This window comes from Phascolarctos cinereus, unplaced genomic scaffold, assembly GCF_003287225.1.
Source record: "Phascolarctos cinereus isolate Bilbo 61053 unplaced genomic scaffold, phaCin_HiC Scaffold_2;HRSCAF=192, whole genome shotgun sequence".
In the NCBI taxonomy this organism is placed as follows: Eukaryota; Metazoa; Chordata; class Mammalia; order Diprotodontia; family Phascolarctidae; genus Phascolarctos; species Phascolarctos cinereus.
The window spans coordinates 247555062-247581341 of NW_027555625.1; the positions used below are offsets into that span (position 1 = coordinate 247555062).

At 36.3% G+C, this 26280-nt stretch overlaps 1 protein-coding gene across 14 annotated transcripts in view; it reads left to right on the plus strand.

The window, feature by feature from the left end:
- The window catches only part of OSBPL2 (oxysterol binding protein like 2), a 101418-nt gene that overhangs the window by 34980 nt on the left and 40158 nt on the right, over positions 1-26280 (plus strand). For 6 of the 14 annotated variants that reach the window (XM_020981528.2, XM_020981511.2, XM_020981513.2 and 3 more), the window contains 6 exons: positions 1762-1881; positions 8356-8527; positions 14319-14380; positions 15792-15936; positions 22285-22360; positions 23230-23364. In XM_020981528.2, the coding sequence (XP_020837187.1) occupies positions 14326-14380; positions 15792-15936; positions 22285-22360; positions 23230-23364 (411 nt within the window). In that variant the 5' untranslated portion in view covers positions 1762-1881; positions 8356-8527; positions 14319-14325. The remainder of the gene's footprint in view (positions 1-1761; positions 1882-8355; positions 8528-14318; positions 14381-15791; positions 15937-22284; positions 22361-23229; positions 23365-26280) is intronic. The other 8 variants (XM_020981520.2, XM_020981517.2, XM_020981518.2 and 5 more) reach the window with 3 other exon arrangements.

Below are 26280 nucleotides of genomic sequence, written 5' to 3' on the forward strand. Positions count from 1 at the left end.
TCTATTTTATGATATCACCTTTTATGTTTAAGTCAGTTATGCATTTGAAGCTTATTTTGGTATATAGTATGAGGTGTTGGTCTGAACTTAATTTCTGCCAGACCATTTTCCACTTTTCTTATCAGGTTTTTATTGTTGTTGTTATGGTTGTTGAGTGATGAGTCCTTGTCCCAGTAGCTGGGGTTTTTTAGTTTAAGTACATAATCTGGTCCATTGATTGACCTCTCTTTTTTTAACTAGTATCAAATATTTTTGATGATTACTGCTTTGTAACATAGTTTATAGTTTACTTTATATCGCTTACTGTTTGCCCTCTTTTTCCAGTTTTTTATTATTTACCTTGAGATTTTTGTCCTTTTGTTTCTTTATATGAATTTCATCATTATTTTTCTAGCTGTATAAAATAATTTCCTTTAGTATAACACTAAACAAATGAATTAATTTAGGTATTATTGTCATTTCTATTACGTTGGCATGGCCTGCTGGCAATTAATATTTATTCATTATTTGTCTTTCTCTTTCTCCAAAGAGTGTTTTGTAGTTATGTTCTTGTAGTTCCTGGATATGTCTTGGAAAGTAGTCTCACAAATATTTTGCACATCAGATATTTTGAATGGAATTTTTCTGTCTTCTGCTAGATTTTGTTTGCAGTATACAGGAAAGCTGATTTATTTTATATCTTGCAACTTGGCTAATTTATTATTTCAGTTAATTTTTAATTTAGTCTTTTCATTGGCTTTCTACTACATAATACATGAGATGAAGTCCCTGGGTTTTAAAATATTATTAAATGCAATTTTTGTATTTTATGTGAGGGGATAGATAGTAGTATCCCTATTTTAAGGATGAGAAAAACGAGGCAGAGTGAAAGCTTTTCCAGCAATGTAGAATTTGGAATAAAATCTAGGTGTCCTGATTACTAGTACTCATTTCCCAAACCACTTTTCAGAGAAAAGTATGAAAATTTATTTTTAAAAATGAGTACTGAGTTGGTAGAATATTTTGAGTTTATTTTCCTGTTTTTTTCCCTGTAGAGGCTTTTTTAAAAAATTTAATTTTGATCAGAAAGATCAGATGCTTTTTGATGAAAGCAGTTTCCTGAGATATAGTTGTCTTGAATATTTTGTCTAGATATAAAGTAAAGCTTATGCATGGTGTAAGATGTGAAGATCATAAAATCTGTCTTTGTGCTGTTCTCTTTAGCAAGTAGCTTTCATTGCTCTTCAGGCAGACTTCAGAAAAACCTAGAAAGACTTGCATGGATTAATGCTGAGTGAAGTGAGCAGAACCAGGAGAACAATGTATGCAGCAACAGCCATGTTGTGCAGTGACTAACCTTCATAGACTTAGCCCTTCTCAGCAGTGTAGGAATCTAAGACATCTCCAAAGGTCACATGATGGAAAACGCTATCCACATCCAAAGAAAGAACTATGGAGTTTGAATGCTATTTTTTTCTTCTGTTGAGTTTTGTTTCCTCTTTCTGGTGGTTCCTCCTATTGGTTCTAATTCTTATTTATAACATCACTAATGTGAAAATATGTTTAATAGGAATTAATATGTATAGCCTATATTAGATTGTGTGTCATCCTGGGGAGGGAGGGGAAGAAAAATTTAGAGCTCAAAAGCTTATGGAAGTGATTGTTGATAAATCAAAATAAATTGATAAAACAAAACAAAAACTTTCACTACTCTTACACATGGACTTTCAGGACATGTTATGTAATAATAGTTCTGTATTTCTGTTTGGGTTATTTTCTCAGATTTGTGTAAAGTTGAACATGACTTCTTCCTTGGATGATGTTCGCTGTCTCCAGTAGAAGCTTTAAGTCTGTCATCTGATTCATGACATCTTTTATCCAAGAAAAGCCTCATGGAACTAGGTGACCTGTATACAAGTTTGATATTATGAAAGGGCATATATCTTTGTCTTGGAACTTAATGCTTTTGGGGAGAGAGGTGAATTCTTTCCAGCTCTGGACCTATGATGCTCTAGGCATTGCTACAGCTTTCATTGCACTGAAATAGTCTTTGAGAACTCAGGGCCACCTTCATACTATAGTGAGGCATCAGAGACTTTAATGGAGGGGGACAAAAACGGAATTAGAAAAGACGGTGTATATAGTGTCATGTTGAGTCTATTAGTGAGCTCTAAAACTAAGTGCTATGTGAGTCAGGAGAAGTGGCTTGTGAGTTAGACTTGAATGGGTAGAAGTTCAACGACTGAAATGGGGAGGGAGAACAATTTATGTAGTAGTTATTATCTACTTATCACATTGTCGTAAAGGTTTCCTGGGATAAAGGACTTAAAATGAGCACCAGTTTTCATTTTTAGTAGTTTAGGACTTACAGTTTTATGGCGTATTGTTTAACTTGCTTTATGGCTGCCTGTGTGGAGTTGACTATCATTCAGTAGGACTGAGTAGCATCTTAGAGAACTGGATGGTGGATATTTTTATTTGAAAATTCCCATAACCCAATATAGGGGATGTACTGAGCATGCATTTCTAGAACAGTTCAGAAGTTATAACTAAGGTGCCAGGATGTTGATTTTGATTGTAATTGTTTTACACTGACATTTTTTATGATCATAGATTTAGAGGTAGAGAAGGCATAAGAGATTAGTCTTAACATCTTCTCTTTGGCTCCCTCCCTTTTCTCTCCCCTAATCCTCCCTTATTTTTTAGATGAGGGAAGTAAATTAAAGCCCAGAGAGGTGAAATCACACAAGTAGTAATAAATAGCAGAGTCAGAATTTGAACCCATACCCCCTGACTTGCAATCCAGTGTTCTTACCACAGCCACATTGAATGGTTTTTCAGAAGGACATCTAGGCAACTCAGTGGATAGAGTGTTGGACTTGAAGGCCGGAAGACCTGAGTTCAAATACTATCTCATACACTTTTCAGCAGTGTGACCCTGGGCAAATCATTTAACCGCTCTCAGCCTCAAGTTTTCACCTATAAAGTGAGGATAATTATAATACTTAACTTACAAGGTTGTTGTGAAGATTAAGTGAGAAAATATATGTAAACTATTTTGAAAACCTTAAAGCACTATATAAATTCTAGTTCTAATTGTAGTTATTAAAGCTGAACTTTTGAATGGTACGCTAAGGAAAGTAGCCCGAGAGGAACAGCTTGATGTGGTGGAAAGAGTTATTAGACCAGGTATTATGAAGACCTGAGGTCAAATTATATCTCAGGCACTTACTGTTTGACCCTGGGTAAATCACTTAAATTCTCTTGTTTCTTTATCTGTAAAACAGGTATAATAACAGGACCTACATCACCGGTTTGTTGTGTGGATCAAATGATAGACTATATGTAAAGCACTTTGCAAACTTTAAAGCATTATAAAAACATAGCTGTTAAGTGAAGCTCTTTGCAAACCTTAAAGCACTAAATAAATCTATATAGTTATTATATCGTTCTAATATTTCTTGCCTGAGACCAAAGAGTTAAATTTTGATGCATGCTTTAGCAATTTCTGCACTGACCTTTTGAAACATTTTACATTTTTCTAATTAAAATAAAAATATAATGATAAGGGTAGGTATTTCTAAGGGCTTCTTTGGCATGATTATGTAGCACTATTTTCATTGTTACATAAACAGCTAAACTTCTACAATAATCAAACACAGCCAACAAGCATTTATTTTATTTTTAAAATTAATTACTTAAGTAATTTTTAGTTTCTAACATTCACTGCCATAAGCTTTTCAGTTTTAAATTTTCTCTCCTTGCCAAAACAGCATTTAGTCTGATACGGGCTCTACATATACATTCATATTAAACATGTTTTCACATTAGTCATGTTGTAAAGAAGAATTAGGACCAATGGAAGGAACCACAAGAAAGAAGAAACAAAACAAAACAATAACAACAAAAAAAAGAGAGCAAATAGTATGCTTCAATCTACATTCAGACTCCATAGTTCTTTCTCTGGATATAGGCAGCATTTTTCATCATGAGTGTTTTGGGGTTGTCTTAGATCCTTGCATTGCTGAGAAGAGCCAAGTCTATGAAAGTTAGTCATTGCACAATGTGGGTTACTGTGTACATTGTTCCCCTGGTTCTGCTCACTTCATTTAACCGCAGTTCATATAAGTCTTTCCAGGTTTTTCTGAAGTCCTCCTGCTCATCATTTCTTATAGCACAATAGTATTCCATGACATTTCTATACCATAACTTGTTCAGCCATTCTCCAGTTGATGGGTATCCCCTCAATTTCTAATTTTTGGCCACCACAAAAAGAGTTGCTATAAATATTTTTGTACATGTAGGTCCTTTTTTCATTTTTGTAATCTCTTTGGGACATAGACCTAGAAATGGTATTGCTGGGTCAAAAGGTATGCAAAGTTTTATAGTCCTTTGGGCATAATTCCGAATTGCTCTCCAGAATGGTTGGATCAGTTCACAACTCCACTAATAATGCATTTGGTGTTATATTTTTCCCACATCTCCAACATTTATCATTTTTCTGTTTTGTCATGTTAGCTAATCTGATAGGTATGATGTGGTACCTCAGAATTGTTTTGATTTAGTGTATTTTTTTATATGACTTTAATTTCTGCATCTGAAAATTGCCTTTTCATATCCTTTCCACGAGCATTTATTAAGCACCTGTTGTGTGCCACACACTGTGATAAGCACTAGAAATACAAAGACAGAATCGAAAGACTCCCTGCTATCAGGATCATACAATCTAGAGGGAAAGATTACATACTGGCATGTATAGCTTTAGACAAAACATAATATACAAATCAAATAAAAGAATAACAGAGGAGTGGGAGGCAGTAGCAGCTGAGGAGACTTGGAAAGACCTCATAAAGAAGGTGGTTGGTGCTTGAGCTGAGTCTAGAAGGAAGACAAAGATTCCAGAAGGTAGAACATTCTAGGAATAGGGGATAGCCATGGCAAAGGCATGGAGGCAGGAAATTAAGCGTCCCAGCCAGTGTGGCAGGACAGTAGAGATAGGGGAAAGGGGAATAATGTGCAAGTGGATTGGAAAGGTCGAAGGAGGCCACATTATGAAGAGCATGAATCTACTTCTTTCTTTGTGGTGTTTATAAACAAAAGATCATGAATTTGTGACCTGTCTAAAAGGACTGCTATAGAGTAGTTTGCAGAAGCATAGTATTTTGTACAGTTATCTTAGATCCTACTAGTTATCCTTATGAAGAAGTCATCTTAAAAAGAACTAACTTAAGAGATGGTTGAATCGCCTAGCTGCATTAGAACAAAACTAAAAAGGAAAACTCCAAATTCTTTTCAATGAATGAAGGGAATAACCTAGATCATTAAAAACATTTTTTTAAAAAAATCTTATTGGGGGCAGCTATATGGTGCAGTGGATAGAGCACCAGCCCTGGATTCAGGAGGACCTGAGTTCAAATCCGGCCTCAGACCAAACACTTGACACTCACTAGCTGTGTGACCCTGGGCAAATCACTTAACCCCAGTTGCCCCCCCCAAAAAAATCTTATTAATTTATTTTTTGAGGCACAGTACCAGGAATATAGAACAAACATTCAGGTATCCTCTTAATCTTGGAGAAATCTCATGTCACTCTGAAGCACACTAATAAGGAGAATGTGCATTTGAGATATACCTCTCTTCAACCCTCTTTTTATTACTGAGTTTTTATTGAAATTCTGTGTGCATGAAGACTGAGGTGGGAGGACAATTTTGACTTAGGTTGTAATTTGGAAGCAAAATAAAAGTTAGAACTGTGCTTGTTTTCAGAGGAAAGAAGGTCAAACATTTTGGGATTAAGGTTGACCTTTAATTTTTAGTTTTTATAACTTATAAAATTCCAGTCTTCAGGAATTAATATAGGGAAACATTAATATGAATGAATTATATTAAAACACTAAGCAAATGTAATTTGGGAGACCATTTTAAAAAGTGTACTTAGGTCTAGATTAACTTATTTTTTGTTGACAATTTATAAAGGCATTTTAATGCCCTGAGAATTGAAAACTGGATTAAAGTAGATGTAAATTTTAAACATGTTAAAACATTTCTGTTGCTGTAGAAATTAAGTTGTTTGTAATTTGTGGTGAAGGTTTCTGATATTTTGAGCCAAACTGATTGTTGATGTAGTGTGGATGACATTTGAGCAGTAGTGAAGCCGTTGTGTATAGGTGTGTGTCAGCATGACTTCAGTAAGCTTTTATTGTGACCCTTGAGGTCACTTCCAGCTCCAAGTTATGTGTTGAATTTTGCTAGAACTTTTAACACCTGTCCTGTATGTACAGAATACAAATTGTTCATGTTGTTTCCTTAATAACCGTTGTTAGGATAATCAAACTCCTCACTTAAGTTCGTAAAGTCTTCCACAGTTTGGCTCTTGCCTACTTTTCCAGATTTATGTCACCTCACTCTCTTTCACATAATCTATGCACTAGTCAAACTGGCTTATTCACTTTTCCCCAGTACTTGGGACTTCATTTCCTACCTTTATGCTTATAAATAGACTGCCTTCTTTCCCCCTCTTCTTAGAATACTCTCCTCATTTCTACCTCAGTCTCTTTCCTTTTTGTCTCCGCTTAGGTGAATGAATGAATGAATGAATGGATGAATGAATGGAAAAAGCATTCATTAAGTTGTGCTATGTATAAACACTGTGCTAAGCACTGTGGATACAATTAGAAAAGCTAGACAATCCCTGCCTTCAAGGGGCTCCCATTCTAATTGAGGAAGACAATGTAACTCAAAGTATCCCAGGCTAGTCAGATGGAAAGGCCTCAGGGTCTTTAGGGAGCTGTGGTAAAGCAAATAGCTATGCTTCTTCTTTAACATCATTTCCACTGACAAAGCCATACCCATTTCTTATGGACAATTTGACATTTTGGTAGCTAGAACTTTTCTGAGTTTTCAGTAGCTGTGGGATCTGGGAAGTGGTGTTGTTTCCAAGGCTCTTTAATTTACCTGCCACATCTATGGCAGATGGTATACCTTTGGTGCTGTGGGTAGTGGTGCTGCTAGACCTTTTTTCTACAATCGATACTCCCCTTGATGACTGCAAAGGCTGAACCGGAAGCAGGGCAGTGGTCTGGGGAATACTGCTATCCCCAGGACTCTTGGTTCTTGTTCTGTCTGGCTAAGGAATGTTAAGGGGTCCCCTGAACTTGTCTTTTTGAGATGTCATGTTTTCCAGAAACACTGGACCCAGGGTATGCAGGAAGCCCTGAATATGTAAAGTTTGAGCCCTGATCCCCCTGCCTCCCCAGCTGACATAATGTGTTGCCCAGCATCCCAAGCTGGACTCCCTCTGTGTTCTTGAGAGTCAAAAGAGACACGAGACAGTCTGCACTAGGCTTGTGCAGATGGGACCCTTGTAGATAAGCAGATCATATCTTCATGGTCTCTCTAGAAGTCCCCTAGGGAAAAGAATGTGGCTTTTGTGTTGCCTTGTTTAGTCCTTTAACTGCATCTTTCCCCTCCCATGCCACACCCCTTTAGGTGGCGATTTCTGCTCTCTTTTTGCCTTTGTTTATCTTGCTGTCGTAAATATGCAAACTGCTGTATGGGCTGTAAACTCTTTGGGTTCCACATGCATTTTCATTTCTCTTGTAATAAATCTAGTTTTCACGTAAGTTTTGTGAAGTTGTGATTGCCTGTTGACAATTTCTACTAGGATATGAGGGAGGTTGTGGTTATTGTAGTCTGAACCTCCTTGTACATGCCAAGTGAATCCTGTCATGATGCCACAAAGTCTTTCCTCATCCCCTTAGTTGTTAGTACTTTCCTTCATCAAATGACCTTGTTTTTATCTTTGTACATATTATTTCCCCCAGTAGAATTAATGTAAATTCCTTGAGGGCCTGAGCTCTCTTGTGCTCTCTCTGTCTCTCTCTCTTTTGAGAGAGCTGAGAGTGGGGGAAGTATTTGTGTCTTTTATACTCGGCTCAGTGTCTTAGAAGCACTTGGAAGACACTTATTAATTTTTTTCATTCATTCTTTGTATTCCTAGCAACTAGAATATTGCCTTACATGTTCAGTAGGTACTTAATAAGGGTTTTCTGAAATGAATTTGTAATACTTTTTGACGATTTGCTAATGCAACTATTGTTAACAGTTTTTTTCAGTTATTTTTGCATTTCATGATTGAACATTGACCTTTATCTTCAAAAAGTTTTCCCCCATTTGGAAGTTATCCATTTATGAAGTGAAACAACTCACATTTTATTTCAGTGCCTAGATATAAATGATATTATATTCAGAATACAAATTTGACTTTTTGTCTTCAATATTCAGAGATAATGAATTGGAAAATGTTTTGTTTTTAAAAGTGTTTCTGAAATGTAGGACTTCAAAGAACTAATTCTGTTGTAATGTTTCTCCTCTTAGGTCTTCAGTCTGTTGAGCCTTTATGAATAAAAAGTTCACAGCATAAAATTATTTCTAATTCTATATGTAATTCAAGTACAATGATGCTATAGACAGCAGCAAACTGGGAAAGAAAAAAGGATTTACTACTGAAGGATGAATAGTGAAGAAGAATTCTTTGATGCCGTTACAGGTGAGTAGGGTACTAAGTTAAAATAGACCAAACTTCTGGTAGCATTTATTTAAGTTCTGGAATTTTGATAAATTTTTATTTTTACATTTTATTCTGAACTTGACAAATATCAACAAATAGAAACATTTTTATATATAAAGAACAACAAAGAGCATTGTATGTGAAACCATGAATCTCATACATACAGCTTTAAAAATATATATATATATGTATATAATACATTCAACATGTTAGCTACCAAGCTGTAGAAATTGTCTTTTCCCCTCTAAACTTCCTTCTCTCTCTTTGCATTTTAAACTGTTTCATTCATGTTCTTTCCTTTCTTTTTCCTATTGTTATCAATAGCCCCTTTCTTTCTCTACAGCCCCCCCCCCAATTTTTTAAAAACTCTCCTTGTAATAAGAAAAGTCAAGGAAAACAAATGCATACATTGGACATGTTTGAAAAGTATGTCTAATTGTATACCTCTTGTCCATTACTAACTGGTCAGGAGATAGGAGGTAGGTTTTATTTCTGATAAATTTTAAAATATGAAATACATTATCTGGTATATTAGATACTATAGGTAATACATGTTCAGTGAACAAATTTTGCATGAGCACTTTCTGCCATTATCACAGTATTGTTTTGAAGATGGTACTTCATAAGGCTTAAAGCACTAGGCAAATGTCATTTCCTTTTTTTAAATGTATTTTTTCAATTGCATGTAAAAATGATTTTGAACATGTTTTTAAAAATTTTGAGTTCAAAATTCTCTCTTCCCTTTTTTCTCTCTTCCTTGAGAAGACAAGCAATTTGATTATACATGTGCAGTCATGAAAACACAGAGTTCCATATTAGTCATGTTGTGATAGAAAACAGACAAAAAAACCCAAGAAAAATTTAAAAAAAAAGTAGATTTCGATCTACATTCAGACTCCATTAGTTTTTTCTTTGGAGGTGAATAGCGTTTTTCATCATAAGTCCTTTGGAATTGTTTTGGATCATTGTATTGCTGAGAAAAATTAAGTCGTTCACAGTTGATCTTCACATAATGTTGCTATTGTGTACTCTGTTCTCCTGATTCTGCTCATTTCATTTTGCATCAGTTTATGTAAGTCTTTCCAGGGTTTTCTGAGACCATTTTGTTTGTCATTTCTTATAGCAGAATAATATTCCCTCACAATTGTATACCACAACTTATTTAGCTATTCTTTAATTGATGGGTGTCCCCTCAATTTCCAGTTCTTTGCTACCACAAAAAGAGTTGCTGTAATAATTTTATTGTACATATAGGTTCTTTTTCCCTTTTTTTTTTCCAGTCTCTTTGGGATACAGATCTAGTAGTGGTATTGCCGGGGTCAAAGGATATGCACAGTTTTATAGCCTTGGGGCATAGTTCCAAATTGCTCTACAGAATGGTTAGATGAGTTCACAACTCTACCAATGGTGCTTTAGTGTCCCAATTTTCTCACATCCCCTCCAACAGTTGTCACTTTTCTTTTCTGTCATATTAGCCAATTTGGTAGATGTTCTTTTAATTTGCATTTCTCTTAATAGTGATTTAGTTAATTTTTTTCATATGACTAAGAGAGCTTTGATTTCTTCATCATAAGACTGCCTCTTCATATTGGGGAATGATGTGTATTCTTATAAATTTGATCCTCCTACCATTTGTGGGCCAAGAGCTCCGGCATCAATTGTTGCCGCCACTGTCCTGGGACTGTGCCAGGGCTGGGGCTAGTCCATGCTTTTCTCTCACCTAGGTCTGACAGACCCTTCCCATTGACCTTCTAAGTTGTATTCGGTATTTGTAGGTTGAGAAGTCTGGAAACCACCACAGCTACCTGTGATTCAGTCCCCTGAGTCTTGCTCTGGGTTTGCTGGGGGCCCCCTTCTTTGCTAGTGTAGCCTATGCTGAACTGTGCTACTCTTCCAGCCCAGCACAACAGACCTTTCTCATCAACCATCTAGGTTGTCTTGGGCTGGAAAGTTGTTTCACTCTGTCTTTTTGTGGGTTCTGTTGCTCTAGAATTTGTTTAAAGTCATTTTTCATGGGTGTTTGGAGGGGTTTGGAGTTTGGAGCTCAAGCAGGTCACTGCTTTTACTCTGCCATCTTGGCTCCTCCCCCTCAGTGGATTTTTTTTTTGCTAGGCAGTGGGGTTAAGTGACTTGCCCAGGGTCACACAGTTTTATGTAGCCTTGTTATAGTCGCTGTATTAGGGTTGTATTATTCTTTCTTTTTAACTCATTAGACTTGTTATAGAAATTTATTGATTTGTGCTGTCAGAAACCCAAGTCAGAAAGTTCTGAGCTTTCTGTTTTGCTAGGTTTAATTTTTTTTAAGTGGATACTATTATATGGAGGCAGTATGGTGTAGCGGAAGGAGCACTGTATATGCAATCAGGAGGGACTTTGATCCCAGTCCCACCTCTAACACTTGACTAGTTGTGTGACTATGGCCATAAGCCACTTAACCTCACTGATCTTCAGTTTCCTTATCTGTAAAAAAGGGAATAATAATATCTGTAGCACCTACCTCATACAGTTGTTGTGAGGCTCTACTGAGAGGACGCATCTAAGGCATTTTACAAACTTTAAAAAGCTATTAAGGTTGCCTATTATGATTGTTATTCTACAGACTAAATTGTTGGGCATAATTTTGTGGTGAGAGGCAGCTTGGTGTGGTGGATAGAGATTTGGGTTCAAGTTCTGCCTCTGAGCCATACTGGCTGTGTGACTCTCAGTGCTCTAGGGCAGGAAATTCTGTAACTGTAAGTTGCAGAGAAGGTGGTTTATCTGCTGTGGTAGAGGGGATTTCCTCACTTGGGAGTTCTCTGTACTAATGAAATTACAGTTCCAGTCCCTAGCTCTATTTTTCATTGTTTCTTGACTAGATTTCTTCACTGGTTCTAGTCTTTAAAGTATGCTTCTAAGGGATCAGCTATTTCAGTTTCTTTAATTTCCTTACTCATGTCCAAGGTTGTTGTCCTCTTTTGAACTCCCATTGCATATAATTATCATTAGGTAGTTATACTCTTAGAATAAAGTACTATTAATATATGACCTTACCTTCACATCTAGTAGACCATTTTATTTTCTAAATAAAATTATATCATCTGAACTTTCCTTCCCTCCCAGTTATCTCCAAAAAGTAGTTGTTTCTTTCCTCAGTAAGTTTTCCTTTCAGCTCTGGATCTCTGTAATTACTCACTTTTATCAAGTTATTGTGATGCAATGGAAAGAACACTGGATTTGGTTTTAGAGAACCTGGGTCAAATTCAGACTCATCCATTTACTGCTTTTGTGATCAGGAACAAGTCACTTAGAATGGCGGGATCATAGTTCTAGAGTTGAAAAGAACTTTAGAGACCATGTAGAACAACTCCGTCATCTCACAAAAATGATTAAACTGAGGTCATGTTGTTCAAATGTCAAATGTGTGCTTGCCTAAGACTATTTTATGGAGAACTCACACAGGCCAAGTGCTCACATGGTGGTCAGAAGAAGCAATACAAGGACACTCTCAACTCTCTTAAGAACTTTGGAATTGGTTATGTGACATGGGAGACACTGACACAGGACTGCCCAGCATGGTGTACCCTCATCAGAGAAGGGGCTGTGCTCTATGTGCAAAGCGGAATTGAAATAGCTCAAAAGAAATTTGAGATGCACAAATTTAGAGAACCCATTCCAAAAGTTCACATGGACTGTTTGTGCCCGACTTGTGGTAGAGCATTCCAAACTTGTATGGATCTGATCAGCCTCAGTTGGACACATTGTAACTTGACTCTAACATAATGGTGTCATTTTGGCCCTCTTTGAGAATGAAGGACACCAACCAACCAAACTGAGGGCAATGGAATTACTTGTTCAGGGTCACACAGATAGTGGCATAGATAGAATTTGAACTGGACTTTAGTTTCCTCATCTGTAAAATGAAAGGTTTGGACTAGTTAACCCAAGGGCCCTTCCAGCTGGAGGTTTATGATCCTATAGTGTTTAGAGTTTATAAAACCCACAATATGCTTTTTCTCATTTAATCTTCACTTATTTTTATTTATTTTGTTAAATATTTCCCAGGTACACATAAAAACATTTTAAATACTCATTTTTAAAATTTTTGAATTCCAACTCTCTGTCCTACTCTTCCCCCCTTTTTGATAAGGCAAACAGTTTGATAATTGATTATACATGTGAAGTCATACAAAACATTTCCATATTAGCTATCTTGTGAAAGAAAACATAAGCAAAATAAAACAACAAAAATAAAGAAAGTAGAAAAAAGTATGCTTCACTCTGCATTCAGAGTTCATCAGTTCTCTCTCTGGAGGTGGATAGCATGTTTCATCATAGGTCCTTTGGAATTGGCTTGGATCATTGTCTTTATCAGAGAAGCTAAGTCTTTCACAGTTGATATCCTTACAGTATTATTTAATCCTTACAACGATGCTATTATTCCATTTTGTGTATGAGAAAACTGAGGATCAAAAGCTAGAAAAAATATATTTTTTTTGTTTTTTAAAGAGCCCAAGGTTCAAGAAACCATATGTAGACTTTAATACTCCTGAAACAAGATAGTGAAAAGGTCTCATCAATTTAATAGTGCAGAATATTAAAAATTGATTTTTTTAAATAGAAGACTTGTTTGATGTGATTAGTTAAAACAATAAGGAGATGCAGCTTCTGGTATAGACTTGAGAAAACAAATTGTCATCACCACCCCAAAGCAATTATAGTTCATATCCAGTCATCTGATAATTTTTTAAATAATTGATTATTTAAAGGAACATTTATTTACTAATGCTTCCTTTGAATATTGGCTTGCTTTGGTACTTTGAACCCCTGATTTAATTGGTATAAGTACTCCCTTCATGGTATGTATCATCAACCCATCTATTCCTTTTCATCCTCTTCAGTTCTTGTCCATGTCCCTTTTTTCTAAATAGATGTTGAAAATTGGTACATAATTTAAAGAAAATCCAGGTAGTGATACATTTTTAAAAATTCTGCTGATGTTCAATTTTATTTACTTAACCTCATCATTAGGAAACCTTTTCAGGGAACCTATCTACTGATCTTTAAAGGATGATAGGTCTAGAAACATTAGAAGCTGTCTTGTCTAACCTCCAATTTTACAGATAAGGAAACTGAGCTCCATGGCTCTAACACTTAACTAGCTGTGTAACCTTGGGCCAGTAACTCCATCTGTCTGAGCTTCAGTTTTCTCATATCTAAAAAGCGTTAAACTATGAGATTTCTAAGGCCCTTTCCAGTTTAAAAAATTTTTTATTCTAGTTAAGTCCTTACCTTTTATCTCCTTTTTATTTTTTTCCCTGGGCAATGGGGTTAAGTGACTGGCCCAGGGTCACACAGCTAGTAAGTGTCAGGTGTTTGGTCTGAGGTCAGATTTGAACTCAGGTCCTCCTGACTCCAAGACCAGTGCTCTATCCACTGTGCCACCTAGCTGCCCCCTCCTATTTTTTTTTTTGAAGGCAATTGGGGTTGAGTGACTTGCCCAGGGTCACACAGCTAATAAGTGGCAAGTGTTTGGTCTGAGGCTGGATTTAAACTCCTGTCCTCCTGACTCCAAGGCTCCATCTACTGTGCCACCTTCGCTGCCCCTTAAGTCCTTACCTTTTAACAGAAGATATACAGATATATTTTCTTTGCTTGGATTATGTGAAAAATGGTAGTACTTCCCTTCATTTCATTTGATTTTCAGGTGTATCACTAGTATTTTATAGAAACTGCTATATAGATTTTTTTGAAAAAGAAAACAAATATTTTCATTTTTTTCTTTAACTTCCAGTTTCTTCATGGAGAAATCACTTATGATGGAGAATGGTTGCAGAGCAATGCCTGAATGTAATGGTAGTTCTCATTTGGATGAGTAGATAGTTAAATATAAAGCATATGGTCTTCTAAATAAATAATCTTTGAGAATTTGTTTACAAATTACTCTTTAAGTCTAAATCATTAATTTAATTCTAAATCACAAATTACAATTTTTAGTTTCTCTTTTATTCTTTTGATAGTGTAATATTCTTATTTCTTAGAAATGGCTATAATTTGTTAATATCTTCAATGGAAATAGATAACAAGATATGCAACTGTTAGATCCTGTTGCATTTTAATGATATTTCTGCCTACCATAGAGCTGTTTCCCACTCCTCTTAGTTGGCCCAATGGAATAAAAGCACTTGTTTCAATGGCTCTTTGATGTTGTCAGTGCAGATATTCTATTCACTGGTTAAAAATCATCCATTGCCTTCTCATCTTATATGACTCTAATCCATGTCTTTTTATTAAATTTTCTATGGAAGATCCATCTAATTTTGGGGAGGCTTTCCTCTGGACCATTAACATAGTGCTTGGGCTATAATGCCAATATGTATGTTATTTAGGCCCTCCAGTGGTGTCAACTTGTTGGTCACTAGATAAAGAAGGTATGTTAAAACAATTAAATCTTTTTAGATGGCTCCCAAACTCTGTAACTCTTGGCACTCTCCTTCCCCTTCTCTGCTACTTTTGATGTCACAGCAGAAGGGAACCATTATGTTTTACATTTTTATCAATTGCATGGGTCATCAAAGCCAAAATATTAATTCATATACTTTAAAATTACAAAACCGGGTAATTGTGGTTCTGGTGATGAGACTCTCAGAACTTAGTTAGGCTTATCCTTAGCAGACACAATCCATTGCTGGGACTGTACTCAAACCTTTTCCTATTTGGTGTAGAGCCTACTGGAGCTTGTATTCTGCTGACAGTACCTCCATATCACAAAGGAGTATTAGAATTGGTTTTTCAATCTTAAAGATTCCTACCAGAAATATATAACTGATGAGTTGATGACAGTTACAGTTTTAACCTCCGAATCTGGGAAAAATAAACTATCATGTAACCTAAAAATCATGAGAGCACCTGGGTTCAAAAACCACTTTGTTGTCTACTACCTTTGTGACCTTAAGCAAGTTATTTCATCTCCCTGGGCTTCAGTTTCCTCAACTGTAAAAATGAGGAAATTGGACTAGATGGTCTTTAAAGTCCCTTCCAGCTCTACGTCTATGATTTTATGAGGATGATCTGATTGTTGGGTGTTCTCTACTATGACTCATATTCATGGAAAATGATTTTAATCTCACTGGTATTTGTCAATTAAATATTTTTCCTTAAAGTGATATCAAAAACTTTGTTGTTCTTATCAAAAGATAAGTAGATTTACTCCATAGTGACCAGAATCCTGAAAGAGTTATTATTGTCTTCTGTTTGTTTTGTGTAGGCTTTGATTCTGACAATTCATCTGGGGAGTTTTCAGAGGCAAATCAGAAAGTCACAGGAATGATTGACTTGGACACGAGCAAAAGTAATAGGACTGAAAAAAATGGAGAGAGGCCTCCACAAGAGAATGGAATCAAGAAACACAGGTAATAGCATACTTTTTGCCATTTTTTTTGGCCATATTTTAGAAGTGGTGTCAAACTCAAATAGAAATGGATCCTTGCAATCTTCATATTGACTTGTCTATATTGCCATGTTTGTTTATATTAACACCCCCACCCCCATCATTGCCTTGTCCTAGTGGAGAGACTTGCACAGCTCAGTGAAACTATGAGCTATGCTGTTCTGTGGGGTTACCCAAGATGGATAAAATGTGGCAAGTCCTTAAAGAAATGGGAGTACTAGATCATCTCACCTGTTTCCTGAAGAACCTGTATAGAGACTAAGAAGCAACAGAATCGAACATGGAACAACTGATTGGTTTAAGATTGGGAAAGGAATACAACAAGAATGTGTTTTGTCACCTTATTTTTTTAACTTACATGCAGAATACATCATGTGAAGTGACAGGCTGGATGAATTAAGGTTGCTGGGAGAAATATCAACAGTCTCAGATATGCAGACAGTACCATTCTGATGGCAGAAAGTGAAGAGGAATTAAGAAGCCTCTTGATGAGGATGAAAGAGGAGAGTGTCAAAGCTGGCTTGAAGCTTAACATCAAAAAAATTAAGATCTTGGCAACTGGTCTCATCACTTCCTGGCAAATAGAGGGAGAAGAAATGGAAGTTTTTATATTCTTGGGCTCAGTGATCACTGCAGATAGCAACTGCAGCCATGGAATTAAAAGATACTTCCTCCTTGGAAGGAAAGTTGTGGTAAATCTTGACTACTCCCTAAAAAGCAGAGATATCACTTTGCTGACAAACGTCCATATAGTCAAAACTATGGTTTTTCCAGCAGCAGTGTTTGTGTGACTGTTAAGATTTGGAGTATAAGGAAAGCTGAGCGCTGCAGAATCTCCATGCTTTCAAATTGTGGTGCTGAAGAAGACTTTTGAGAATCCCTTACACAGCAAGGAGATCAAATCAGTCAATGTTTAAAGAAATTAATTCAGGCTATTCACTGGAAGGTTAAATAATAGAGTTAGAGCTTAAATACTATGGCCACATAATGAAAAGACAGGACTCATTAGAAAAGATCCTGATGCTGGGAAAGATTGAAGGCAAAAGGAAAAGCAGACAGTAGAGGATGAAAGGGATAATAGATAGTCATGGAAATGATGAACATGGACTCAGAAAGACGTTGAGAGGTAGTAGAGAATAGAAGGGTCTGGCATGAAGAATCACATGTGACTGAACAACTGAATAACAGCAACAATTCTATTGTTAAACATTTCTCAATGACATTTTTTTTAAAATTTGGTTAGGCAATGGGGTTAAGTGACTTGCCCAGGGTCACACAGCTAGTAAGTGTTATGTGTCTGAGCCTGGATTTGAACTCAGGTCCTCCTGAATCCAGGGCCAGTGCTCTATCCACTGCACCACCTAGCTGCCCCTCAATTACATTTTAATATGGTTCCAGTGTACTCAAGAGTTCTGTGGGTTACAAGTTTGACACCTCCTTTTTGAGACATTGCTAAAACACTAAATAGTGTACATTCAAACCTCATAAAACTTTTTTCTCTCTTTACATTGCCATCCAACTAGTCCAGCTAGAAATTTGAAATCAGATCTGCTTTGACCTAATTCCAATGGGTCACAGAATCATAAGATTAATAATAATAATAATAATAATAATAATAATAATGACATCTAACATGCATATGTAGTACTTTAAGGTTTGCAAAGCACTTTACAAATGTTGTTTAATTTGATCATTACAACAACCTTTGGGAGGTAGGAGATATTATTATCCCTATTCTACAGATGAAGAAACTGAGACAGAGATTATATTACTTGCTCAGGATCAAAGATAAAATAAAAAACTAGTCCCTCGAAATCAGCTTCTGATTTTACCACTCTGTTGCCTCTGTTACTTCAAAGGAAATTATCACTACTTTTTGTGGACTGTCTTTCTTCCCTTAACTTCCATGATACTCTATCTACTTAGTTTTTTCTGTTGTTCTGACAGCTTCTTCTTAGTCTCTTTCTGGTTTATCTTCTTCGTCTTCTTTTAATCTTTTGATCATTTATCAATTGGGGAATGACTTGTTTTTATAAATTTGATTCATTTCTCTATGTTTGAGAAATGAAGCCTTTATCAGAGAAACTTGCTTCAAAATTTGTTTTACAGTTATTATTGCTAACTGTATTTCCCTCCATCCTATTACCACCCCCCACCCCGTTTATTCTATTCTCTCTCTCTCTCTCCTTTCAACCGTGTCCTCAAGTGTTTTGCTTTTGACTAATCCCTCCTCGAATCTACCTCCCTTCTATGACTCCCCCCGCCCTTTTCTTATCCCTTTTTCCTCCTACTTTCCTGTAGGGTAAGTAAGATAAATTTCTTTACCTAATTGAGTTTATGTTATTCCCTCTTTGAGCCAATTTTGATGAGAGTATTCCCTCTTACCTCCCCCCCTTCAGCTCCACTGTAAAAGCTTTTTCTTGCCTCTTTTATGTGAGACAATTTACTGCATTCTATCCCTCCCTTTCTCTTTCTCCCAGTACATTACTTTCTTATCTCTTAATTTTATTTTTTAGATATTATCCCTTCTTATTCAGCTCACGCCTGTGCCCTTTGTCTATATATACTTATAACTACCCTAATAATGAGAAAGACCTTATGAGTTACAAATATAATCTTCCCCTGTAGGAATGTAAACAATTTAAATTTATTAAGTCCCTTATGCAGGCCTGCACAACATATGGCCTGTGGGTTGCTTGCAGCCTGCCAAAGTGGCCCATGGGCAGTATGTTCTGCAGGCCTGCCCAAGAGTATTAAGCCTCTGAATCACTTCTTCATAAAGGGCCAGTGCTATTAGCTCTGTCTGAAGAACAGCTTTGGGGCCTGAGGATGACCTGAGACGTAGTTACATTCTCTACATTTTTTGTGGGCCATCTGAAATCCTCATGCAATATTCATATTGTGCAGGCCTGCTCTTATGATTTCCCTTTCCTGTATACCTTTTTTATGCTTCTCTTGAATCTTTCATTTGAAAGTTAAATTCTCTATTCAGCTCTGGTCTTTTCATCAAGAATGCTTGAAAGTCTTCTTTCTTATTGAATAGCCATTTTTTTTCCTGAAGGATTATACTTGGTTTTGCTGGGTAAGTGATCCTAGCTCCTTTGCCCTCTGGAATATCATATTCCAAGCCCATTGATCATTTATTGTAGAAGCTGCTAAATGTTGTGTTATCCTGACTGTGGCTCCATGATGCTTGATTTGTTTATTTCTGCTTGCAATATTTTTTCTTTGACTCAGGAGTTCTGGAATTTGGCTATAATATTCCTGGCAGTTTTCATTTTGAGATTTCTTTCAGGAGGAGATCAGTGGATTCTTTCAATTTCTCTTTTACTCTCTAGAATATCAGGCCTGTTTTACATGATAATTTCCTGAAAGATCATATCTAGACTCTTTTTTTGATCATAGTTTTCAGGTAGTCCAATAATTTGTAAATTATCTCTCCTGGATCCATTTTCCAGGTCAGTTATTTTTCCAATGAGATATTTCACATTGTCTTCTATTTTTTCATTTTTTTGATTTTGTTTTATAATTTCTTGATGTCTCATAAAGTCATTAGTTTCCATTTACTCAATTCTTATTTTTAAGGAATTATTTTCTTCAGTGAGCTTTTGTACCCCCTTTTCCATTTAGCCAGTTCTACTTTTTAAGGAGTTTTTTCTTCAGTGAATTTTTTTGCCTCTTTTTCCATTTGGCCAATTCTGATTTTCAAGACATTTTTCTCGGGGTTTTTTTTGTACCTTTTTTACTGTTTGGCCTAGTCAGTTTTTTAAGGTGTTACTGTCTTCAGTATTTTTTGTGACTCCTTTACCAAGCTGTTAACTCTTTTTTTTCCATGATTTTCTTGCATCACTCTCATTTCTTTTCACAGTTTTTCCTCTACCTCTCTTACTTGATTTTCAAAATCACTTTTGAACTCTTCCATGTCTTGGGACCAGTTCGTATTTTTTGTAGGCTTTGGATGTATGAACTTTGACTTTGACTTTATCTTCTTCCGAGTATGTGTTTTGATCTTCCTTGTCACCATAGTAACCTGTTATGGTCAGTGTATTTCTTAACTTTTTTACTCTTTGTTAAAGCGGAGCTCTGCTTTTATGATAGAGGGTGCAGTATCACACGTTTCAGGATTTTTGTGCAACTATTTTCAGAGATATTTCTAGAGATCTGTGAGTTTTCAGTTCTTCCAAGGCGGTATGATCTAAGGAGAGATGTTTACTCTACTCCTGGCCTGTGGTCCAATCTGTTAGCAGCCACAAGCACTCTTTTCTGCCCTGGAACTGTGACAAAGGTCCCCACAGCATTGTGGCCTGCAAGCTCTGATGTGTTACTGCTCTTCTTTGCCCTGAGACTGCCCCCCACCACTGTGACCTAGATCTGAGTATAGGCAAAGCAACAGAGTCCTTCCTCCGGTGCCAGCAAAGAGACTCCTGTAATCTCCTTTTGTGGAGTTGTTTGACCCTATTACCATCTGTGTTGTGGGCTGAGAATTCTGGAAGCAGCTGTTGTCTCTGTAGATTCAGTAGCTCACAAGGCCTGCTCCTGGTTTGCTGGGGCTAAGTCTATGCTGGTGCAACCTGCGTTATACTGTGCATCACTCTCACAATGGTACAACAGACCTTTCCTCCTGACCTTCTAAGTTGTCTTTGGTTGGAAAATTATTTCACCCTGTCCTTTTTTTTTTTCTTTTTGGTGAGGCGATTGAGGTTAAGTGACTTGCCCAGGGTCACACAGCTAGTAAGTACAGTCTGTCCTTTTGTGGGTTCTGCTGCTCTAGGAATTATTTTATGGCATTATTTAAAGGTGTTCAGAAGGGTTTTAGGGGGAGCTCAGGCAAATCACTGTTTTTTCTTCACCATCTTGGCTCTACCTCTTTATGAAGGTCTTTGAATGCTGAACAGAACATTTTGTACTTGATCCTGAACATAAGGAGCCACTGGAGTTTATTTAATAGGGGTGGGGTGGAATGACATGATTGGACCTACACTTTAAGAAAATCACTATCGTGGTTGCATGTGGGATAGATTGAAGTGGGGAGAGACTTGAAATATGCAGATCCACCAGCAGGCTATTGCAGTAGTTCAAGTGTGAGGTGATAACCGTTTGCACTAGAGTGGTGGCAGTGTCAGAGGAGAAAATGGAGCCTATTTGAGAGATGTTGCAAAGCTGAAATCGACATGCCTTGGCAACAGCTTTGGATATAGGAAGTGAGAGTGAGGAATCCAGGATGACTCTTAGGTTGTGAGCCTGAGGGATTGGGAGGATGGTGGCACCCTCTACAGTGTTAGGGAAGGTAGGGGTTGGAGAGGCCCAGTTCAGAAACCTGTAGGTTACCTATTTATGTGATTTGGAGGAACACCCAGCTTGAAATACTCTACCTACTTCCACCTGTTAAAATCCTAGGTTTCCCCCTTGCTACTGGCATGACCTTAGGCAAGTTACTTAACCTCTCTGGCCCTCAGTTTCCTCATTTGTAAAATGAGGAAAAAAATTTTTTCTCTTTAAAACTTGGTGCAAGTGCTACCTCCTTGAAGCCTTCCTTGACGGCCTTTACTAAACTGACAGTTTTACTCCCAAATTTTTTCTGGAATGCTTTGTCTAGATCTCTCCTTTATCCCTCTTCTATTCTACCTTGGATTATACTTATTTGTGTATGTGTCATATTTTCCTTAGTAGTTACCAACCCCTTGATGTCAGGGACTAGGTCCCTTTTTATCTTTTTGGCTTTAATACCACTTTTAGTACAGTGCCCTTCAACATGGTAGGTACTTAATTACTGTTTTTGAATTAATTTCAAGCACAGTTTTTGTACTATGTTGTGTACTGCCAAGTCATAAGTTGTTTCTCAGAGTAGATTCTTTAGGTTCATTTTAAATACAGAATTTAAATTAATTGAATGCCAAAACTGCTTTTAGCCTAAAGATATCTGAGAAGGACAAGTCCAACAGTGTGGGTTAGAGGTGATTCCAAAAACCTGATCACATCAACAAGTGCTTCTTTGTTTCCCTGTTTAGTGTGTGTGTTTGTTGTCTTCCTTTGTTCCACTAATAATCTCATTCCTGGATAATTCAAATTGTTGCATTACTCTGTCGTAATAATAAATATTTTATAATATAAAATTAATATAATAACATAGAAATCTTTGAGCAGTTAATTAGAAACTGAACCTCTCAAAATTGAATGAATAGAGAATTACAGAAATTAGATATGAAAATCTAAAGAAAAATTATCATGTCATAGAAAATAGCCATCAGTAAATCTATTTTATTAGTAAATGCTTATTATTAATATTGCTGCAATCTTGTTTTCTTTGAAGGACATCTTTGCCTGCCCCAATGTTTACTAGAAATGATTTCAGTGTGTGGAGTATATTAAAAAAATGCATTGGCTTGGTAAGTTTGAATTGCCTTATTTTGAAACATGAAGGTTAAAAACCTTTTAATTTTGAACTCATATGAATTTAACACTTATACTAACTTGAAAGGAAAAAAGTATATATATACACATATACATCCATCTGTCTCGTCTGTCTGTCTATCTATCTATTTAGTGTCCCAAAAGCCCTAGTGCAGTTTTTAAGCTTTAAAACTTAAAACTGTAGTAAGATTTCTGGGACAGCCTATGTGTTCATAACACATATTTGTATATATGCAGACATATAATACACATATACTTACACATGTACATACATACTATAAAGTATGTTACATGTATGTATATATAATACAAATGTGCATATATGTATGCAAATGAGGTCAAGAAGAGATTATAAAAAGGCAAAAGTTAGTTCTGAATGGAGTGGGGATGGGGGAACAGATGGCAAGAGGAACAGTAATAACTGATAATGAGCAGTAAAAACTTTTAGAAAGTAGTAGTTACGCTGAGTCTTGAAGGGAGCTTGAGATTCCAAGAGGGAGAGCATCCTAGCTATAGGCAACAGTCGCCTAGATGGCTAGTTATATGAAATCAGTCTGGAAAGACAGGTTGGAAACATGCTATGAAAGGGTTTACATGCCTATGTATCTAGCCAGCCTTATTTCTACCTTCACAACATCTTTCCACTCAACAAAATTGACTCTTATCACCTTTCTCATGGACTATTGCTTTACGCTTCTACTTGGTCTTCTGCCTTAAGGCTTTCCGAATTCCAATCCAGCCTCTATTTAGCTGCCGAAGTGATTTTCCTAAATTTAGCATAGATTTTCCCATGTCACTCCCCTATTCAGTAAATTCCAATAAATTCATTATTTTGTTAATCTAGGAATTGTCAAAAATCACAATGCCTATTGCCTTCAATGAGCCATTGAGTTTCCTCCAGCGAATTACTGAATACATGGAACATATATACCTCATTCATAAAGCTTCTTCTCAAACAGATCCCTTGGAAAGAATGAAGGTAGGCAACCTCAATCTGTTTCCGCTATTAACCCTTTTAATTGTTAAAATACTGGGCTTTGTTATATGTAGAAATTTTAATTTTTAAAGAAGCCAATGTAGTTATTACAATTCTTAGGTCAGGGCAAGAATCCAAGAATTTCCTTGTTGGGATATTATAAATAAAGGAAAGAGTAGCTTACTAACTCTTGGGATTTAGATGCAGTCCTATCAAGAGTCAGGAGAATGGGAATTAGATCAAATAATGTAATGTATTTGAAAGCGCTGTGTAAATTGTAGAGTATTATACAAATGTAAAGCATTTATTTTTATTATTTTAGTATTTTGAAATCTGTGATTTCATGTGGGTACTCTATAGAGACATACTGCATTCTTTCTCTGTTTTATCATTTGACTATGTCTATTCCTAAATTTCCCTCAGGACCATGACATGTATTGTAGTGCATTTCTTTCCTCTTTTTTTTTCTTTTTGGTGAGGCAATTGGGGTTAAGTGGCTTGCCTAGGGTCACATAGCTAGTAAGTGTCAAGTGTCTGAGGCCAGATTTGAACTCAGGCCCTCCTGACTCCAAGGCCAGAGCTCTATCCACTGCACCAGCTAGCTGCCCCAAAAGGTATTTCTGTTAATAATGATATTTCTCAGGAGCATAGTCTCCTTTATGAAGAGATATGAAATAATAGCTCTTAACTTGATAATTTTTTGGAGGAAGAAGTAATTGCATGATGAGGTGGAATTTCTCTTGGAAGTTTTGTAAATTTTAAAAATTTTATTTTTTTTTCAATCAGCAAAAATCCACCTTTACTTCCCCACCCTGCCTTCCCTTCTCCAATTTGAGAACAAAAGAAAAACAAAACCAATGTTATAAACATGAATAATCAGGCAAAACAAATTTCCACACTAGCCATGTCTAAAAAAAATCTCATTATGTGTTCTTAATCCTTCACTTCTCTCAGAAGGTGAGTAGTATGTTTCATCTTTAGTCCTTTAGAATATGCTGATCAAAGATCTTAATTCTTTCAGAGTTGTTTATTTTTGCCAAATTATTGTCAGTGTATTAATTATTCTCCTTATTCTGTTCACTTCATTCTGCATTAGTTCATATAAGTCCTCCCAGGTTTCTCTGAAACCACTGCTTTCTCATTTACTGCACAATAGTATCCTATCACATTTACATACTGTGATTTGTTCATCCATTCCCCAGTTTATGAGCATTCTCTCAGATTTCCATTCTTTGTCACCTCACAAAGGGCTGTAAATTTTTTTGCATATCCTCAGTTTGTTTTGCTTAGGACTAATCTCTCCCTTAATCTACCCTCCTTTAATTTTCCCTTCCCCCACCTCTTTCCCTCCTTTTAACCTGTTGAGTAAAATATATATTTCTCTACCAGCTGTGTGTGTATATATCCTTCCCTCCTTTGACAGATGGTAGTAAGGTTCAAGTGTCAGGTGCTCCCCCATCCCCTCTTCCTTGTTTATATAGCTGTTTATTTATATACCTTGATTATGCATGATAATTTCCCCTAACATTCCTGGGGATATCCCTAGTGTATTCTGCTTCTTCTTTCTTTTCATTCTCTAAAGATCATCAAAACATAACAAAATCACTCCAAAATCTTATCTAATTAGACTGCCTCTGTGACCCTTGATGATTATAGGGTTCAGAGGGGATGCCTGTATCAGCTCCCAAATTTGAATGAAAGCAATTTATCCTTGTTTAGGCTCTATTCATCCATTGTTCATTTATTTTTACTTTTTTATGTTTCTGTTAACTCCTGTGTTTGTACTTCAAAGTTTCTTTGCCGTTCTGGTCTTTCATCAGGAATGCTTGGAAGTCTTCCATTTCATTTGTGATCCATTTTTCTCTTCTGTAGCATTATACTCAGTTTTCTGGGTAAGTTATTCTTGGCTGTAAATTTGTATCCTTTAATTTCTGGAATACTGTATTTCAAGTTCTCCTTGTATATAGTTGTTGTTGTTGTTCGGTCATTCAGTCATGTCCAACTCTTCATGACCCTGTGTGCCATAGTACACCAATACTGTCCATGGGGTTTTCTTGGCAAAGGCACTGAAGTGGTTTGCCATTTCCTTTTTTATAGTGGTGGCTTGTAAAGCATATGTGATCCTGACTGTGATTTCTTGGTACTTGAATTCTTTCTTTCTTGCTTCTTGTAGTTTTCTTTGACCAGGAAACTTCTGGATTCTGGTCATGATGTTCCTGGGAGTTTTTATTTGGAGGTTTCTTTGAGGAGATGACTGATGGATTCTTTCTTTTTCTGCTTTGCCTTTAGGTTGGTTCTAAGAGATCTGGACAGTTTTCTTTTACAATTTCTGGAAATATTATATCTAGGATCTTTTTTTTTTGATCATTCAGATGGTCAAATGATTGTTATTTTTTTTTCTCCTTAATCTGTTGTGCCAGTTATTTGTCTTTACTATGAAATACCTCACATTTTCTTCTATGGTATTTTTTAGTCTTTGGAATTCATTGTAATATTTCTTGTTGTCTCATGACGACAGTGGCTTCAATTTGGTCCATCCTAATTTTCAGGGAATTTGTTTCTTGTGCAAGGTTTTATAACTGTTTCTCCAAGCTGTTGATTCCCTTTCTAATTCCTTCTTCCATAGTTCTAATTTCTTTTACGATTTTTTCCCCTCAAGCACTCTAATTTATAAAAACATTTTTAAGTCTTTAAAAAAAAACACTGTTGGGAGTAAGTCAGGAACTCACCAGAGCTTTCCCAAATTCACCTCTACACAACTATAAGATAATGTCTCAAAACAAATTCTGGAGTGGCAGAATCAACAAAAGGATGGGGTGAAATAGTTTTCCAACCCAAAACAACTTAGAAGTTAGTGTAAAAGGAGAGCATTTGGGCAAGCCAGCAGCAGGCTATGCCCTAGCAAGTAAGCAGAGAGTC